This window comes from Brassica napus, chromosome A3 (genome assembly GCF_020379485.1).
Source record: "Brassica napus cultivar Da-Ae chromosome A3, Da-Ae, whole genome shotgun sequence".
Taxonomy (NCBI): Eukaryota; Viridiplantae; Streptophyta; class Magnoliopsida; order Brassicales; family Brassicaceae; genus Brassica; species Brassica napus.
This window is the reverse complement of record NC_063436.1, coordinates 23,545,482-23,565,508: the sequence shown is the minus strand read 5'-3', so window position 1 is coordinate 23,565,508 and position 20,027 is coordinate 23,545,482. Positions and strand designations below refer to the sequence as shown.

General features: G+C 35.7%; 3 protein-coding genes and 2 long non-coding RNA genes across 10 annotated transcripts; 2 read left to right on the top strand and 3 right to left on the bottom strand.

Moving 5' to 3' along the window:
- Nucleotides 1-1,349: 1,349 nt before the first annotated feature.
- LOC106440242 lies at nucleotides 1,350-2,903 on the bottom strand. Of its 2 annotated transcripts, none has more exons than XM_013881863.3 (4): nucleotides 2,111-2,903; nucleotides 1,967-2,038; nucleotides 1,745-1,776; nucleotides 1,350-1,640 (listed from the first exon to the last, which is right to left on the bottom strand). In XM_013881863.3, the coding sequence occupies exons 1-3, from the start codon at nucleotides 2,747-2,749 to the stop codon at nucleotides 1,771-1,773; spliced, it is 717 nt and encodes a 238-aa protein (XP_013737317.1). In that variant the 5' UTR covers nucleotides 2,750-2,903; the 3' UTR covers nucleotides 1,350-1,640; nucleotides 1,745-1,770. The 2 variants fall into 2 exon arrangements, with proteins under 2 accessions (XP_013737317.1, XP_013737316.1); XM_013881862.3 differs by having other exon boundaries at nucleotides 1,350-1,645; nucleotides 2,111-2,901.
- A 1,871-nt stretch (nucleotides 2,904-4,774) lies between these two features.
- Nucleotides 4,775-7,394, bottom strand: LOC125607105. Of its 5 annotated transcripts, none has more exons than XR_007338415.1 (7): nucleotides 6,834-7,389; nucleotides 6,555-6,679; nucleotides 6,386-6,473; nucleotides 5,723-6,021; nucleotides 5,561-5,618; nucleotides 5,156-5,435; nucleotides 4,775-5,073 (listed from the first exon to the last, which is right to left on the bottom strand). It is a non-coding gene; the product is annotated as an uncharacterized LOC125607105 (long non-coding RNA). The 5 variants fall into 5 exon arrangements; XR_007338414.1 differs by having other exon boundaries at nucleotides 5,723-6,069; nucleotides 6,834-7,387; XR_007338413.1 differs by having other exon boundaries at nucleotides 5,723-6,473; nucleotides 6,834-7,394.
- A 2,273-nt stretch (nucleotides 7,395-9,667) lies between these two features.
- LOC106440239 (transcription factor KUA1-like) lies at nucleotides 9,668-11,343 on the top strand. The gene is made up of 3 exons (XM_048776826.1): nucleotides 9,668-10,100; nucleotides 10,178-10,386; nucleotides 10,459-11,343. Exons 1-3 carry the CDS (start codon nucleotides 9,842-9,844, stop codon nucleotides 11,005-11,007), a joined length of 1,017 nt encoding a protein of 338 aa, XP_048632783.1. The 5' UTR covers nucleotides 9,668-9,841; the 3' UTR covers nucleotides 11,008-11,343.
- A 590-nt stretch (nucleotides 11,344-11,933) lies between these two features.
- Nucleotides 11,934-15,657, bottom strand: LOC106440247. Its single transcript, XR_007338412.1, has 4 exons — nucleotides 15,387-15,657; nucleotides 15,162-15,288; nucleotides 14,822-14,982; nucleotides 11,934-14,683 (listed from the first exon to the last, which is right to left on the bottom strand). It is a non-coding gene; the product is annotated as an uncharacterized LOC106440247 (long non-coding RNA).
- A 2,418-nt stretch (nucleotides 15,658-18,075) lies between these two features.
- Nucleotides 18,076-19,780, top strand: LOC106440248 (60S ribosomal protein L15-1). The gene is made up of 4 exons (XM_013881868.3): nucleotides 18,076-18,175; nucleotides 18,284-18,450; nucleotides 19,042-19,239; nucleotides 19,403-19,780. The coding sequence occupies exons 1-4, from the start codon at nucleotides 18,172-18,174 to the stop codon at nucleotides 19,646-19,648; spliced, it is 615 nt and encodes a 204-aa protein (XP_013737322.1). The 5' UTR covers nucleotides 18,076-18,171; the 3' UTR covers nucleotides 19,649-19,780.
- Nucleotides 19,781-20,027: the final 247 nt, after the last annotated feature.

The window sequence follows — 20,027 nt, the reverse complement described above, 5'->3', positions numbered from 1 at the left end:
TCATCAAGTAATGAAAAAGAAAAACGCATAAAAGTTAACCTATGATATGTCCTAAACTTCCTATATAATTGTTGCCATCATTATAGTAATAAATTAACAATGAGGAGTCCATAATTAATGGGACAACCTTCTCTAAACTAAGCACGCTCATGCAAATAAACGAATAGACACACAAAAATCACAGTGACATAAAAAGAAATAGATGATCATCGATTATCATAGGTTATCTTAGATATACTGGATTTTTGAAATCCTGAGTTCGAGCCCATTGAGGATACAACGAGAGCCCATTGAGTTTCTTGCGGATATAGATTATCCTTGATATCATATTCTTGTGGCATAAGATGCCACTTGCTTAGTCACATGAATATGAAGGACAACATATTCTTGTGGGTGAGGCAGTGGGAAACTTAAACGTAATTGATTCTGAGATTTATGGTTTAGATTTTTATATCTGGTTTAGAGTTTATGGAGTATAAAACTATACAGATGGTAATCTGTATATAGTAAACTCTTTCGCAAATGCCTATACAGTACTAAATGTTTAGTTTATGTATCAATCATGGATCACGATGTTGAGGCTCCAATCCCGACAGAGAGTTAATGACATTGTAATAAATCAGGAAGTTGTAATCAACTTTGTTGCTAATGCACCCACTGCCGAACAACTCGATGCCGTCAAGATTTGATTGATACCTGCTCATTGACTGCCAAAGTTATTGGCAATCCTTGGTGTATGATAAAATGGATTAGGAGGACAGGAAATCGCACATCATGCTAGACTTGAGAAAGGCCCCAGTAAGAGCCAATATCTTTGTAAAATAAATTCAGTTCAATATAAATACTTCTCGAATCTCATCTTTGTTTACTTCGGGCAATGACTTTCCTCTTTTGTTTTTTTTTATTCCAAATCATGTATGGGTGATTTTATAGCACACACTTGGTGACTCTCGTTCACTTGAGACTTCCCTGTATCTTCTCTCAGTCTCAGTTACCCTTGTGGTCAATCTCGTCAACAACTCACAGCAGAACTCTGAGACATGGCATAATATACCTCTCCCAGAAAAAAAAAAGATTTCAAGCTGATTGGTTGCTTTTTAGGGTAGGCTGATCATCGCTCTAGATGTAAAAAAAATTGAAGTGGTCTACGTCTCACACTTGTGACAACTACTTTCACCTTTTCGATGTAAGTATGAAATTAAGCAGTACTACCATAACTATTTAAGTATTTAACTGCAGATTTTCCTGATATCTCTGAGAGACCTTATGAGTCTCGCTTTATATGGTTTGACAAAACTTTTCTTAAATCATACTACGGTTGCTTTGCTTCGGCAAGTTAAACGGAAAAGAACACAGAGAAATAAAATGTACTCCACCATGAGATTCAATTGAACTACACAAAGCACCATACTAACCGATTTTCTGTATTTCATTATCGATAAACTCAAAATCGAACCAACCACCCTCTCTCTCTTTATAAATATAGTTTATGAACTTACCCATATTTACTTTATATAACGTTGTTCCTACTAAGTTTGATATGAGACAAGCCAATGCCTCTTGAGATATATGTCTTCTTCCTATCTTTTACTGTTGTGTATTCTGGATTTCTAGACCATGTCACCAAGCATCCCTCCTATCTACCCTGCAACAAACCAGAAACAAGTTCCCAACTACTTACTCCCATTGCTCAAAAAAATCAAGCAATGGATAACATTATGCATAAAATGATAGATAGCTTCACCTTTTGTCGACATGTTTATGGGCCGATCATCGCTGCAAATGAAATACAACAGCTGTTACTTGGTTCCTTGTCATTAATTGAATATTAACAACGCAATGCAACAGTATCATTTTGCAACTATGGGTTTCTTTTGTAAGCACCAAAGTATTAAAACCTCATTTGCTTCTACTCCACACAATCTTACGGATCAATGTAGTTTGGTTGATCAAAGCCTAAAAGTACCTTAGCGGGAGAAGTGGATACTCTGAAGCAATCAGCATTCATCCCCACAAGACACAACCCAGGGAAGATAACCTACACTCGCAGATTCAATGATGAGAGGTAATCTTCTCTTTGAGGCAATTCGTCGAACACTTTGTGACTTACATCGAGATGTTTCTGCAAAGTCTTAGTCCTCTTCCGAGGTCGACGAGAAGGCCTGTTCCCACTCATGCTGAACACGTCTTCCTCGATCTCGTCACGAGACAGAGCCACCCATAGCCTGTGATTCTCGTTCTTCGCCTCCACGCCCCCGCCGCCGCCGCCTAACCCGGGAGACTCCGCCGGAATCCCTCTCTGCCTGTTCGATTTCGCCTCCACCACCGCCGCGACTGGTTTCTGACTCTTCGCCTCCGAAGCTCCTCCTCCGCCGCACGCCTCCGCGGGGACCGCGCCGCTCCCCTTCTTCGAACCGCCGCACGCCTTCCTCGGCCGCAGATTCCACTTCCTCTTCTCGTCCTCCTCCTCCGCCGACGCCGGAGCTTCCTCTCTCCGCGGCGGATTCTCGTCGGACTTCGCCTTCTTATGGTGATCGCGCTCGGACGACGGAGCGAGTGAGGAGAAGGAGAGGCGCGGCTGACGAGACGATCGCGACGCGACGGTTCGGTTGGAAACAGGGGGCGTCTCCGGCGATGGGTCCGATTTGGGGTCGACGTCAGTGACAGCAGCGGAGACTTGAGGTCCAAGGGTGAGGGGAGAAGAGAAGCCGTGGAGAGACTTCTTCATATGCGCCGGCGAAGTAGACATTGGGGAGGAGATTTGTAACGGCAAAGAGATCAAAAACCCTAAGAAGCTAAAGACGAAAGCAGAGGAGAGAGAGAGAGAGAGAGAGATCTAGAAAGGACCAAGGCGATTTACGGAGAGGAGAGGAGAGGGGTGCATGCGTTTGTTTCTACTTTTGTTTTTACTAGGTCCGTGTCCGTGCTACGCACGGATTGTTGTGTCTATGTTAAATGTTTACTTTAATTTTGTATTTAGTTTTCTTAACATAATCTGTAAATATTTTTGTACTAACTTAATTTGTATATTTCTAACAACTTTATTTTTTTATTTGACGTATATTTGAAATATGAAATTCTATCTTTTTTAGCGCATATTCTACACTAAAAAGAGTAATGTAGTTTGGTTTTGTGTATTATGTATATATTCTTATTTGGTATTATGTAGTTGACAACATGGTCTTTCAATGCTGTTTTTATAGATAATCAATTAAAATTAGTCTGAAAACGTGAAACTAAATTTAAAATTTATCTCAATTTTGTAAAAAAAAAAAAGTTCAAATATATCAAAATTATTCAATGATTAGGGTTATATCATAAAGCTATCTTAACATGAACGCATGTGTTAGCAAAGTTGTTCAGTGCTTCTATTAGACAATGGCCTTAGTATTCAAAAAATATGATTGTTACCTATGATTATTTTATATGAAACATTAACCGGTAGTTGTTGCTATAGATAAGAGAAACGTGCTAGAGAATTGCCAACTGTGGCGAGGTTATAAAGGCAATGAGATAGCTTGTTTGCTCTTTGCAGGCCCGTCTCATGGAGATTGAGGGTCCAGTGCTAGTCCAAATTTTTTTACAAATGTTATTTAATAAAGTAAAATCATTAAAATTATTAGGTCATGTTTTGTAATGGTTTAAAAAATTTAGGGCCCTAAATTCTAAAGAAAATTAGTAAAAGTTGGGCCCTGTGCATTTACTCCATGGGCACACTCTCAAATTCGGGTCTGACTCTTTGTAGAGAAGGCAAAGTTACCTAGCTTTACATCCCTGTGAACAATGCCTTTTTCAATGGAGAACGGAAACAATTTAATTGGTTAGTTAAGTGACTGAAGTATGAATGCTGAAAAAGTAGTTTTAAATTTCGTAACCTCTACACACAGATTGAGTATTCATATTGTTTGTAATATGTATTTTTTAAACATTTATTTGTAATATTATGTTGCATTAGTATTAGTTATATTATTACATTTCTTCACTCTTTTGCTGTTTAGAAAAAAAGTAATGAAAACATTTGTGATTTAATAAATATTAATATAGGTAACAATGTAACATGTAGATTAAATATATGTGAAAAGGGGACGGGTGTAGATAATTAGAATTGCTTGTGTTTTCTGAATCAATTCGGGTGAACATGACTGTATAACCCAAAGAGTGAATCTAATGAGTTTGTTTTTTTTTTTGACATCATCTAATGAGTTTGTTAAGTTGATAATTCACATGAGTTAGACATGATGATAATATTAAGAGCACGTCATCACCTTCTTCTTTTAGGATTAGAGGTTAATCAGTTATAAATTTTTGATATCACCTGATGAGCATTGAGAGACACCAAGCTATATGCACCTCACCCATGTAATATCCAAAAAATAATTATGAACAAATCAAGCAACGAAGTTCTATTCAAGTTAGGAAAGTATTGGCAGGCTTTTCCGATATGGAATTATTTTGAAGAGTCTCTATTAATTACGGAGACATACAGCAGCTCACGGACATGGTGATCAGAGAAAGGAGTCCTCAGTACTGCATTCTTTTTCTTCCTCATTCTTTGTATTCCCGCGAACCTTTTCACCAAAGTAGCCTAGGAATTGCCGTGATCCCTTTTATACTTGTAAGAAGTAATGGATGCAGCGTTCTGCCATTGCAGGGTTCGTTAGGATTGTACTGGCTTTGTTAGATCATTTTTTTTTAACATTCTGTGAAAGTCAATGTCATTCTCGAAGCTCTGTAATCATTCATAATGGAAAATATGTTTGCTGTCAATTCCATATTTGCTCAAATGGTAGGTAATCCCTTAAAAAATGTTTTCGCAGAAGCAGTCAAATGAAGTTGTACTAAAGAAACATAGAGACCCTCATATATTGGGATCAGTGGCTTGCTTTTCTTTCTAACCTATGCAATTAACTCATGAACCCCAGACTCTGACTAAATATCAACAGTAATTGTTGCTTCATCCCTAAACCACACGGCCCACACCATAGGATCTTTAAAAATTGCTATGGCTACCACTCTCTACTATTTTCTGCCTGATAACTGAAGTCCTCTTTCACCCACCATTGTATCATAGGCCTGCAACAGGGAATACGTTTTTCAATTTAGTTTAAATCCGGAAATTAGGGCTGCATAGTTGATCAAGTGCAGTTAAAAATACCTGTTGCAGTCCACTAATGAAGCCATGAGCGTTAGGTAGCTCAGTTACATAGATGATACTGGTTTCACTGGCTTCTCCTCCTTTTCCGTTAGCAATGTTTGCTCTGTTTATTTACACTGTACAAAACTTATTTTTGGCTTACCAGCCTGCTTTGCTGCCTTACCCTTTTCAACTGATGGCTTTAATATCAACTCTGCGAAGAGTGTCTGTCCTGATTGGGATCGTTAAACCTCTGCCACAGTTACTGATGATTTACAGCTTCCACTCTCTCAAAACAGAGCTATTGTTTGAAACATAGAGAAGAAAACAAAAAAGAATAATTTGAGCCAATATCATACAAACTGGCTACATAAGAAATGAAGAGGACGAAGACAGAATCTGTGAAACTGATACCAGTAACTATACCATGTTGTATCCATGTTTTCGTAGGACTTTCAGCTTTCTTCTTATATACATTCGCTGCCTACAATTTATTTACATATTTTCATCAAACAAAGAAAACAGAGAGAACTTTGTAATGAAACTAACTCTATAAATGGAGATAAATCAGGTATTTTATTTTGTAACCTTTGCATTTGCACTGAAGCCGACCATGAACTTCATGTAAATATAACTATTTAGCCTCATCGAACCAACAACCCATGTCGGATCTAAATGTAGACGCTGTAAACTATCAGAAATGTTTTTGGGGTCTACATTTAGAGGCTGGCTTATATCAAAACACAGAACTAATATAAATTCAAATACTTTCAAAATCAAAAGACCCAATGTGTAACCAAAGTGGCATGATCATGTTAGAACCTGTCAAAGAAGTGATCCAGACTGTGGTACTGAGGATCCTTGCTGTGATTCCCAGAGCGCACCACCTGTCCTTTAAAAAAGTTTCATGACTCATAACTTTGGTTATCTGCAAGCTACAAACAGAGAACAATATATAGTGTATACATAATAACATGATTTAGTCTCTTATTTATGATTAAATATCTAATTGAACAAATAATGGATTGTAAATATTTTTTCAAGCAGTGGTTAAGCTTTGTCTTGATTATCAAGATTATTGAAATTGACTTAAACATCATGAAAGTAGGCGGTTTGGAGTATCTAAAACAGCCAAACCATAAAATAAGTTTGAAACCATTATAAGTTTGACACTTTAGCATTACTCTTGATATATCAGCGCCACATGTTTTAGAGCCAGAGTTATAACTACTTTATGTTAAAAAGACTTACATGGCACATTTTTCGTAAATACCATCCGGGGCGTTTGGGGCAAATGGATCACTTTTCCAGAAATATTCATCAAGCAACATCAAATTTCCTGATAAGAAAATATGTCATTTTTAGCATAAATAAAGCATCCATGTCCAAAGGTTGTATAATATAACACAAAAGTTGTTACATAGATCTATATCGAAAACTTTAGTCCAGATCTTTGTATTTTCACAGCAACTTTCTCTCCATTGTGAGACACATATGTGTACGTGCTCAAGGTGGCTAAGTATCACATACCTGGCCGACTTTATTCTGAAACCAATTTATAAGCAGAGTAAGAGACCAATAGAGAATCTAAGCATTTTTAGATTCAAAACCATGAGAAACGAAATAACAACAGTTTTAAACGAAGATATAAGCAAAGAGCCACATTTAAACGAAGAAGCCTGCTAAAAGGATGGATTACCTGAAACCGAAGCTGTGACTCATCTGGTCTTGGTGAGATGTCGTTGAAATAGACGGCGACGGGAGATATGCCGGTGGTAAGCTGAGACTTCGTTGTGGATTTCATTGCAATTTAGTTTCTGCAGAGTAGGGTTTTTGATTCTGGATGGATTTAGGTTAGAGGTAGAGCTTTATATAGGAGAAGTATCAAAGGTAGGTGGAACAAAACGTTGGAGAATAGCTTTAACATCCTCATTGATTGAGAAGGTAATGGAAAAAAAAACCCAGACATTGGAGAAGATGAAGTGGAAGAGTCGGGGGAGAGACTCTTGACGCTTGAAGACGACGACGAAACAGATTTTTGGGCATGTGCTCAAATGGGTCGACCGATAATATAATAAAGCCCATACGAAACTCCACTCTATTTTAGCCAAGGTGATGTGTCAAAATAGAGTCTTATGATTGGTTAATTTTCTTAGGTGACGTGGATAGGCTGAGCTTTGAGCTTATTCTCCTTTTAGTATAGGTTAGATTATATTTTTCTTTGATTCTTCTTCCTCTTTCTTACAAGTCTTTCCTTCTTTTCCCCCATTTCTTTTGTTTTATTGGACCTTTTCTTTATTAAATTTCATAATAATAAAATAACAAAATTATATGTAAGGTTTTATAGTAAATGTATAAATTTCACAAAATGATCTAGTAATTAATAATTAAACAAAAATTGTGTTACAAAATTTTAATTAAATATACTTCTATGGGATTTTTAATTAATATAATTTAGATCTGCTATATGCATTTTTTAGCATGCTATATATTTTAAACACCATACTTAGTTATGAGAATCTTCTAAGAGATTTTTTTGTTTGTCGACTTGATTATTTGCTAATAAATGGACCAAAGAATTAATGGCGTTGCTTGAATGGATATAACTATGTTTGTTTTGTCATTGTTAGAGTAGAGACCAAAACATTACATGACTATTTTGTCATCAAATGGCAACATTCTTTTATGGTTTAGGCTGCACAAGCTCTGGGGCCATCTAAATTTTTAGGCCGATCAAGAGGTTTTTCGTTTACTTTTGAAACATTATGCGAGGCCGATAAATCGATGGGCTTCTCATATACATACGAAAGCCTTTTCTTTTACTAAGTCATAGTTCTTAGTCTACTACACTGAATTAGGGCATCCGTCGGTTTCTTGCTTCTCAAGCAATAAGTCAATACTAAACTACCCTTACCCTTAAAAGGCTTAGTGTCATAGGCCCAATAACGTAACCCAAACTGTGGGCACAGAATGTTGAGAACTTAAAGTTCGAATACGTTAACAGCTGAGATTTTATCGTGGGGGATCCTATCAGATCCGATGAAAGTCGTATGGTATATTCTGTTTGCCTTTATAATATCGGTCTACTTGTGACCACGCGGCTGAGATAAGTGGGTCATACTTGTCTTAATCCAATCACTCATCGTGAATCATGATAGGACATATAGATAAATAAATATTAAGTTAACCTCTTTGCTTAAATCATGTTTAAAATTCCTTCACGGTGCTTACTTGTAGTTTTTTTTTTGGTAAAACTTACTTTTCTTTGTAACAGAGAAGATGTAGGTTTATGATGACTGCGTTGTAACATCCCATAAATATTTCATATTCTAGGATTTCTAGCTTTAAATTTTGGGATTATATCATTTAGTGAGAAATAGTGTTATTTTAAAAATGGCTTTGGAAACATAATTACAATTTAAAACTTTTTTGTTGTGCCAACGCGTTGTTCTAAATAACAAAAAGAGAATTATATTAGTTGAGTGGAATGTACTAATACCACGTATATACTACTTCCTATGTTTTTTTTTAATATGCATGTGGATTAAGAAATCATTATTTTTTTATATTTTCTAAACAAAAACATCATACTAACCACAAATTAATCAATAATAAAATAGAAAGTATATTATTATTGGTCATATAACATTAAGTATTAATAAATTTTACATAGAAAACCGAAAACGTCATATAATTTAGAACATATAAATTTTTCTAAAACTATTTGGAAGTATTTTTTGACACCAAATAAGCTATCTTTGAAAAAATTCTTTAATACGGTTTAGTTAACTAAAGCAGAAGAACTTTACTCACATAAGTAATTTTTGATGGGAAACTTTAGACATTTCATTACTATATTGACATTTCAGCACGTAAAAAAGTGTAATAGTAAATATTTAAGATCCGTTACAAAATTTTAATTTAGTCTCTTTAAAAGCCTTCCAAAAATTTAATTGATACACTTATAGTCTATAGAGACTAAATTTAAAATTTGACCTTAACAGAGAAGTAGTAATTCAAATATTCCATCTCCAAATATTATTAGCTTCAAATTTTTGTTGTTTCGAATATTCCAAGTTGGATATTCCTAGTTTCGAGTATAAACTTTTTTTTTAATTCAAATATACATATATACTTCACATGAATATAATTATAAAAAGTTGTCACACATATGTTTCCATTATATATATTAACCGTTCTAGACTTTAAAACACCTTTTCACATGATATTGAAAATAAAAGTTTTAAAGTAATACTACTTTTATATCAACAATTATGCATTCTACAAAATTTGAATCAAGCGGATTCACAACAATAAAACTATCACAAAGTATGAAGTTACATATTTTGGTCTTTAGTCAAATATTAACAATAATTTTATGAACATAATGCAAAGATTTGTTGAGAAAAAAATGGAATATATATCTTAAAATAGTCTACAAATTAGTAGTATTTAAATTCAAAGGTTTCCAAAGAAAAAAAAACAATGAAATGAATATATTGCTTTGACTTGAAAATAAGAAAATGAAAAAAAAATCAACATGCGACACAGCAGATAACTTGATATACTTGTGTAATAAATCCCGACCAGATAAACCCCCTTTATAAGTATCGTACCTCACCTCCCTTCTAGCAGAGATTCTGTGCTTGCGAGATTATCTTCGATCTGATCGACGGCGGCGGCGGAGGATCAGATCCGATTTAGGATATGACTCGCCGCTGCTCTCACTGCAACCAAAACGGACACAACTCACGAACATGTCCGAATCGTGGTGTTAAGCTCTTCGGTGTTCGTCTCACCGAGGGCTCGATACGCAAAAGTGCCAGTATGGGTAATCTCAGCCACCACTCGGGTTCAGGATTGAGTGGACTCGTGTCGGGCTCTCCCGGTGATGGCCCTGACCACGACGGTTACGCCTCCGAGGATTTTGTTCCCGGCTCATCCTCTAGCCGTGAGAGGAAGAAAGGTGCGCGTTTTCCAACTTTATTGGACTTTATAAATCATATCTGACTTGATGATGATTGTGATGGGATGCTGTTTTAGGGAACCCATGGAGGGAAGAGGAGCATAGGATGTTCTTGTTGGGTCTACAGAAGCTGGGGAAAGGTGATTGGAGAGGTATCTCCAGGAACTATGTGAAGACGAGGACACCTACTCAAGTTGCAAGTCACGCTCAGAAGTATTTCATCAGACAGTCCAATGTCTCTCGCCGCAAGAGACGTTCTAGTCTCTTTGATATTGTTCCTGATGAGGTTAGGTTCTACATTTGTTTGCTGATCTACTTCTGTAACTTGTTCAAAGCGGGCTCTCTTTTCATTTTGCAGATAATGGATTCTCAAGAGATGGAAGCTGAGGACATTCCAATGCAGGGCAGTGACTCTGTTCCGGCACCGTTGACCCTTGAGACGGAAGAGTGTGAGTCAATGAAATCCACCAACTCTAGTGGTGATGAGCCACCAACTGTGACGGCCTCTGCTTCTTTCGGATCGGAAGACACCATCCAAACGCAGCTACAAGTACAACCAACTCCTGGTTCATTCCCTGTGCTGTATCCGGCTTACTTCTCACCATTCTACTCATTCCCCTTCCCGGTATGGCCTGCTGCGCCGGTGTATGTTACCGAGCAGGTGAAGGAGGAGACTCACGAGATTCTCAGGCCAACAGCTGTGCACTCAAAAGCTGCTCCGATTAATGTTGATCAACTTCTTGGTATGTCTAAGCTCAGCCTCAAGGAGTCTAGCCTAAACGGTGTATCAGAACAGTCTCTTTCATTGAAACTCATTGGAGGTTCGGTTTCAAGGCAATCAGCGTTTCATCCAAATCCAGCTAGTGGTGGTGGTTCGGACATGAACACCGTGATTCATGCTGTCTAAAGATCTGCCTGATGGGACGGTGGTCTCTCAGATTTGTAGCCGTAGCCAAGTGATTCATTGTCATTAACATGACTATACAACAACAACAATTTGCAGACAGGTGCCAGGGCTGGTCTCTTGGTTATATTATAAAGATTGTTTTAGTTAGGTTTGTTTGAATTGCTTAGTTCAGCTTTGTTTATTAGGGTGGAAAAGAAAGAAAGAAAAATGTTATGGGCCTTCGCCTTCGTTTTGGTTTAGCATAAACCCTTGATTTCGTTCAAAGATGTATTAAAACTACTTAGCATTTTAGGATTTATTACAATAAGTTTCTTATGAAGATATCTTATTGTGTCATCCCGCTGGTTGTTATTTTCAGTTTATAGTTCATAATCATAACAACAAATGTACATAGTGTTGGGTGGGGACTTGGGAGAGACAGAGTCCCATGTCTAGGCCTACGCATTTTCTTGAGATTTGAAGAACCGAACTGATCAATCAGACTAGAACTTACCAATATCCGAACAGTTCCTATTTTTATATAGAGTGCGTTACATCATCAAACACATTGTTCTCTTTTTTGACAAGATAAGGCACTTCCCACTTGAGGGACACATTATCCTCTTCCACCCCTTGTGGTTTTACAGCAGTACCCCTCACGCTTGGTTAAGAGAAACTAGAGGATAGTTGCATTTTTTTATTTTATTTATTTTTTCTCAACTTTTTCTTTGTTCTTTTTGCAAAGTTCTTGTGTTTTTATTTGTTTTTTCTCAGAGTTTAAGACATTTGAAGAAATTATAATTATTACAATAAATTATAATTTGTTTTTCTCTATATTTTAACATCCATTTTCATATATATAGTTTATATATTTCAACAATTATATAAAAAAAATGTATGACATAAAAAGTGTGGATGCAAAATTGTGAACATGTAAGAAAAATACGTGAACATAAAAAGATGTGGACATGGATTGATAAAAAATATAGAAAATTTCTTTAAAATTTTCGTGGATGAGGTTTCATGAACTAAGTTTCATGGATGTGTTTTCTTGGACAAGTTCTTATATTCCTAATCATCTTACATAATTTCTTAGTATCTGTGGACAAGTACTTTATGCATACCGTGTAGTTTTTATGTACATGTATTTTGTGTAAGCCACTTTGGTGAACAAATATGTGTGGACATGGATATTCAATCCTAAAAATACACCTTGAACATGTTTGTTTTATCCACCGCCACCTCTACCATGGCCTCCACTTTTGTATCCCTCACCCTCACGTCTCCCATCTTTACAGTATCCACCACCATTGTTATCGGAACTAGTCTCGTAGGAACTCACATCTCCTAAGCGACTCTACCACAATCCCAGATCTGAAGTCGCGTTCAACTCGTCACCGCCGGCCAAGCTTGTTAAGGTTCTACCACAAGCCCAGAAAGCTCGTCGCTCTCACCGAACTCTCCAAATCTGAAGTCGCGTTCAACTCGTCACCGCCGGCCAAGCTTGTTAAGGCCAAGAAAGAAGGTTATGTCAGTGAAATCCAGCTCCAATTCGCTAAAGGTCTATATTTGAGAATTTAAGGATGTAATGGAAGGTTATGGTTTGTGAATTGAGATGACATCTGAGAAAATTAAATTTTCAGGGTTTTTTTTTCTTGCTTTTGAATGAGAGTGAGTTGGAGAGAGAGTATCGTGAGTGAGATGGAGAGAGGGTGCACGTGAGAGAGATGGAGAGAGTGTAAGATAATGAGTTGTCACTAGGGTATTTTTGTCTTTAGACAACAAGAAAGTGTCTGTCAAGCATAAAGTGTCTAATTGTGTTAATACAAACTCATAAAGTGTCTATGAGAGTAATTTTTTCTTTTATATATATATCTAAATGAATCAAAACTATTTGAATATCTAACATACAATTTATATACTTTAAATATTATATATACTTTCAAAAAAAATCTAATAAATTAAATTATCAAAAATTGAATTATTCGAATATCTTATTTGAATTATATAAATTAATATGAATTACCCGATATATTATCTTAACAATTTTACTTACTTATATTTTGCTCGAACAATCCAAATTGTCTGGTATTTGTTCAAATTACCCAAAAAATCTTAACCGAACCAAAATCAAATCAGACATGAATTTTGCTCCAATTTTTTTTAAAAATATTAACCGGTTCCAATATTTACATCAGAATCTAAAGAATCGAATCAAATTAAGTCATAACCGAAACAAATTTTATAAAAATTCGAACAGTTTACACAGAAATAAAGAATCGAGAATAAAATAACCGAACCAAAACAAAAATTAAATGTGTATGTCTACCCATGCCACTGTCCTATTATGGGCTAAGATATTCAGAAAAAAATGTAATCAGCTGTCGGAGTTCGAACGCTGTCCTAATGGCGGGAATTCTTAACCGGACACTAGTTGTTCCTCCGGTTTCTTGATCATCACGCTGTTGCTCTCGTTAGCTGTCCAAATTTAGGGTTTTGAGTCCGAGCGAGATACGAGTCTCGGTTTGGAATCATTCTATTGAGCTACTTACGGCTCGCAGGTACTTTTCTATGGCTGATAATGTAGACATTACGTCGCTTGTATCACTTCTGCTGTTCGAGTTATTGATCTTATGTACTTGGCGTCACTACTATGTGGTGTTGACTTGAAGACTCTCTTCTCTGGTGAGTTGGAGGAACAGTCTAAGGCTTATGAATCAGTGAAACGGATTATTTGATCATACAACCTTCACAGATTCAAAAGAAAGTAGCTTATTAAGCTATCAAGATTTTTGTTTTCATCGATGAAGTGTAAACCCCATAAACAATGGACCTGCATAGAAGCTTGATAGCTAACTTAATTAACACTTTGCTTTTCATTCAAACTGCGTGCATTACATTATGACAGAGACCTAGAGACTGAAACGCAGAACACAACAAGCAGGACCCAAGTCAGACAAAATCGTCCAATGTTAGATGAGTTTTTGCGGCCAACACATCTGCCTTTTCTTTCTCCAACAGAGCTTAGACCTCCAAGCTCTTTTGCTTAAGGTTTTTCAGTTCTTCCTCCAACTCTCGCATACGAGTCTCACCAATATGCACCATCTTCTTATTTTCCTTCACTTTCGTGAGCTTCTTCTCCAACCAATCCACCTTAAACCCCGCATTTTTAACGTATGCAAGTGCATTATCTGCTTCCACCAGATCTTCACTGGAAAGCTCCCCAGGTCCCAGGCATAATGTTTCGATCAGGCAAAGTAGGACATTCATGCATGCTGTCCTCAGATGTTTGTTCTTTGCACGGAGTACTAGTGCAACGTCAGAGTGTTTTTCAAAAATACGCCTCGCAAATGTTACCTGCAATTGGAAAAGGATATTACTTTATCACATTTATATGAGCTGTTTAACTGATAAAACTTTTTTTTTAAGAGAGAAGTAAATAATACCGTTTCTTGAGTTTGAACACAGCTTACCTGTGAAGGAAGAACTTGAAACCCATTGACATCTACCAAATCACCTTTATCATTCAGCTTTGTATTATTCAGAGTTTGTTTTACCAACACAAAAATCTCTAACTCCACAACAATCTTGACTTCTCCATTAACAATAAACCCACCATTTTCGTCCTCCAGCTCGCTAAGGGGAATTATAGATATAAATCTAAATCCCCACTTTGTGCGTTCCGCGCAATATGTTTCTGAAAATAACAAAACAGATTTGCTTTCATAATGACATCAATGTTTACAGATAGACCAGGTATTCCAGAAACAGCAAAAGTCCCATAGTACAGAAAAGTCCGCCTAACAAAAGTGGCTAGAGTAGAAAGATTATTCACCTTCCATTTGAGAGACCTTTTCTGGATTTTTATTAACAATAGTGCATGAAAGTTTTGCGTGTTCACTCCACCCAGAACGCACATTTGGACCATCATTAACCCAAATAGCCAGACACAGTGTACTAGCCTTACTATTTTCACCGGGGTAGGCCATGAGACTCCTGCAAGCCGAACCCATGTAAAACTATTGATGTCCTCGATCATAAATCTAAATTGGACGAAAACACAAAAAGACAAATTCTACTTTCTTAAAATACGCAGCAACCATCACATCAGAATGCTCACATAAATCTTAAACGGAAGAAAACATTAGAGAACAAGTTATAATCTAAGTTCTAACCATTTGCAGCCACTACCGACGACTTGATCAGAATAACTTTTCTTAGATTCCAAAGATGAGAAATTTTTTATCACCCAAGTGAACTTGATGTCATCCCCCATTGGTCTTGATGGTGACTCCTACAGATCTAAATTTGTAAAATTAAATAATCAAAAAACCCTTTCATTAACGAAAGGAGTCAATGTAATCAAAGATCATAAAAACCAAAATGGTTTAAGTATTTACCCCTCTGAGTTGCACCAAGAGAGAGACAGACACGGACGATGTACTTCAACAGTGCAGCTACACAACTTTATAAGCATCCAGGGTTGATTACCCAAGACGAGAGGAATGCGAATCGTTTCAGCTCCCCATGGCGCATGGGGTTAATAAATTTAATATAATTAAGACGCGAGAGGAATGCGAATGGCTTCCATCTCTTTTGCAAGGTGTTTAAGGGTATGACTGGTTTTCCCGCTACCACCCGCAAACGCAGCTTTTGCGGTTGGTAGCGGTTGTTGGCGTTTCGCAACAATCGCTCAAACCGCTCCAAACCGCTCCAAACCACTCTAAATCGCTCTGAACCTCATAAATTCAAAAGCTGGTTCCAGCTAGCGTTTGCGGTTGCGGTTGCGGGCGGTTGCGGGAGGATAAAAAAAATTTCTTTTTTTCCAAAACAATATAAATACAAAAATAAAAATATTCAATAAAAAAATTAAATTGGAATTATAAAAATGCTAAAATATATCTATTATATTTTAATTAATATTATAAAACTCTAAAATAAAAATATTTTCTATATTTAAAAAAAAATAAATTATAACTTTCTAAATATAACTTTTATATTTATTATAGTATTATTATTTTTGAGTAGTTTGAGAATTCTACGTGGGGCGTAACATAAACGTTTTAATGATCTTTTTGTATTGTTTTCTTTGATATTTTCCAATAACATTTTTTTTCTACTTCTTGCAATTGTAGCCATCGATCTGATCTGGTTTTGAGAAAAAAGGTGGGAACTAGGAGTGATCACTTTATCCGATATCCGAAGCCGCACCCGAACCCGATCCGAAAAATCAGAATCAAAATCCGAATCGAAGTAGCAGAACATCCGAACAGGTATTGAATTAAGAGATATTGGATATCCGAACCCGAATGGATATCCGAAGATAACAAAATATATGTATAATTAACCATATATTTCTAGTTTAAATCTATCATTTTATATAAAATATTTATATTGATACTACACATACTTTAAGTTTATATGATATACATAGAATTATAGAGAGAATGATTTGCTTCCCTTAAAATACATCCAAAATTAAAAAAAAACAAATTAATGTCTTTTTTAGTTTCAAAATGTTACGTTCAAATCTATTAACTATTCAATATTTTAAAAATAAAAAATTAGTTAAGTGAAAGTTATATTTTTAAATACAAGAAATTTGAGAAATGAAAAAATTAAATTTTTTTCTTAAAAATTTAAATATCCGAACCTGGTCCGAAATAACCGAACCCGAACTAAAAATACCTAGACCTGACCCGAAGTACAAAAATACCCGAATGAATTATATACCTGTACTAGATTTTGACCCGCGCTTGGAAAGCGCGGGTTTGTTTTTGTAATTAAATATATTGTAAACGAATTTCTATATAAGATAGTGTATAAGTTTGAGCACATTTATCCAAAACCACGGACCAAACCGTACCAAGCTGAAAAACCAAAATTGAATTGAATTACATAAATAATATAGCAAATCATAAATCTATGACCGAAAAATTGAAACCGAACAAAGAACCAAATGAGTACCTGAATTTTTAAATAAAAATTATATATTTAAAAATATTAATTACATTCAATTTTTAAATAACCACATATCCTAAAAATACTATTTATAAACAGGATAACACGAAAACTTGAATTACCCGAATATTTTTATTTGGTTGATAAATAATTTAGTTAACCAAAAGTATAATTTATGTATATAATTATTTATTTCAAATATATATAACTATGTTTAATATAACACATAGTATCAAAACTATTTTCAAAATAATATTATCTTTTAAAATAAGTAGATTTTGTTCTAAAACACAATTCTACTGCTAACATGTTTTAAAGTATTGATATAGTGTTAATAAATAACAAAGTGTTTTCAAAGTTTTAGAAGTTATCACTAACCGATTTATAATTGGTTAGACTAAATATCTAACAGAACCGAAGATAAATAGTCATTTTCTGAAAATATAGCAGATGAAAAGATTGAACCGGTTTTATGTAGACCATAATCATATCTATGGATTTTATAGGAACTGGTTTGGTATTAAAATAATACAACCAACTTGGAATATTAAGCTGTGACAAACATCGTTTAGTTTGTGAATGATAATGTTGAAGTGTTCATATATATAACATGGTTAATCAAATCAGTTTAGTTAATAAGGTTAGTATAAAATAATGGTTCATCTCTGTAAAAAATGTATTTTTTACAATAGATATTATATTTTGTTTATAGTCTTCGAAGGTATTATCTATTAAATAAATCACAAGTAACCATATACTATATAAATATAGGGTGGACATTATTTAATATTAGCTCAAAATATTTATGATGGAATAATGCGTATATAGTAAACGTATAAGTAGATAATTAGGTTAGTACCAATTTTTATGATTAATTTGCTTTTAATGAAGAATAATTAAGTTAGTAGTATGAGAAATAATAGGAATTCTAGTTAAATGAAATGGTCCAACTATGACTTGTTTTAAGTAGATTTTTTAGGACTCCTTCCCTTTTAATAGTATTGATACCAAAATACCCGAAAATCCGAAATACCGAACGCTCACCCTCCCTTGCCAAAAAGGCTTTTTCTTAATGGGCCTTACCAATTGCGTAGCAAACGCCCAATAAAGAAAGCTAATGGGCCTTACTAAAGGTGAGGTAAACCCTAGCTCCACACTGAATCATCATCTATATAAAAGCAGAAACCTAGCTGAAACAAGTGACTGCGACGCCGGAGATCAGCAATGGGTACGTCTTTCTCTCTCTTTGTTATGTTCATTGGATTTTGATGATGCATGTTCTTTTTTATGATAAGTTAGCTAAGAAGTAAGAAATGTGTGTTTTTTTTAATTGCAGGAGCGTACAAGTATGTATCAGAGCTATGGAGGAAGAAGCAGTCGGATGTGATGAGGTTTGTGCAGAGGGTTAGGTGCTGGGAGTATCGCCAGCAGCCTTCCATTGTCCGTCTCGTCAGGCCTACTCGTCCCGACAAAGCCCGTCGTCTCGGCTACAAGGCCAAGCAGGTCTTTTTCTTCTTCATTGTCTTCAAAAAAATTGTCACTTGTTTTAGTTATATCTCGAATCAAGCTGGTTAAGCGGTATCTTGAAGCGTAGGCATATGTCTGCGTTAACATGATAGAATGCTTCCTGAGACTAGCTAAATTGATTCAATCTTATACCGAACAGATCTCTAATCTATTTTTGACTCTGTTCTTGTCAAAGATTGTTACATTTCTAATAATCCATTCATCTGAATATTTAACTTTGTGTAGTGTTCGTGTTATGTCTTACACGAATCATTTTGTAAAATTTGCAGTAGTTTTTGGTATTATCGAATCAACCTTTTAATTGGTAATAAGCTGGTCAAGCGGTGTCTTGACACGTAGGCATTCTTCTTTTTTACAAGTAGATTTATCTGCGTTAACATGATAGAATACTTCCTGAGACCAGCGAAATCATTTCACTCTTCTGACCGAACAACTCTTTATCTACTGTGGAATCTGTTCTTGTCAAAGTTTGATACATTTTTTATATTAAGTTATATGGTTCAATTTTTTTTTTGTTTGTCGTTCAATTGGTATGTGTTGACCAACTATTTGGTTATTTGTGTTCAGGGGTTTGTTGTTTACCGTGTTCGTGTGAGACGTGGAGGTCGCAAGAGGCCTGTTCCCAAGGGTATTGTGTATGGTAAACCCACTAACCAGGGAGTGACACAGCTCAAATTCCAGCGCAGTAAGAGGTCTGTTGCTGAGGAACGTGCTGGTCGCAAACTTGGCGGCCTCAGGGTCGTTAACTCCTACTGGCTCAATGAGGTTAGCACCAAACCTTCAGTTACTTGTCAAATATGATCTGTTTATTGGATAATGTGATTAACTCGTGTACTATTAGACATTTATAATAACTTGTTTTATTAACCTTGCTGTTGTGATGATTGATTATGTTGATTAATGGTGTGTTTGTTTCGGATTTACTTAGGACTCTACCTACAAGTACTACGAGATTATTCTTGTGGACCCTGCACACAATGCTGTCCGAAATGATCCAAGGATCAACTGGATCTGCAACCCAGTGCACAAACACAGAGAACTGAGAGGGCTCACCTCAGAGGGAAAGAAGAATCGTGGTCTTCGTGGAAAGGGTCACAGAAACCACAAGAACAGACCTTCCCGCAGGGCTACTTGGAAGAAGAACAACTCCCTCTCTCTCCGTCGTTACCGGTGATCTGCTTTTATGTTTTGTTTTTTTTTGCTTGCTCGAATGGTATATCTTCTGTGTGGATTTGGTGTCAGAATTCAAGAATTTCATTTGTATGGAAGAATATTTTACATTCAAGAGTTTGTGTTCCAATTTTAAGTTCCTTCAAACTTTGAATCTGGCAATAAAGTAGTTCACCTTTAAACGTTTAAAAGTCTGAAGCACATTAATCTGGTTGGTCTTCTTACAGACTAAAGGTGTCTGATTCTTATTTTGATACATTTTTTTGTCGTTTGTCTCCCTAACGTCAATCCTAATACATTTGAAAGTTTTCATCTATAATCAGAATTTTGATTCTTCCTTTCATCTTTGCTTATTGTTTTACCAAATCATAGCCATCAATCTC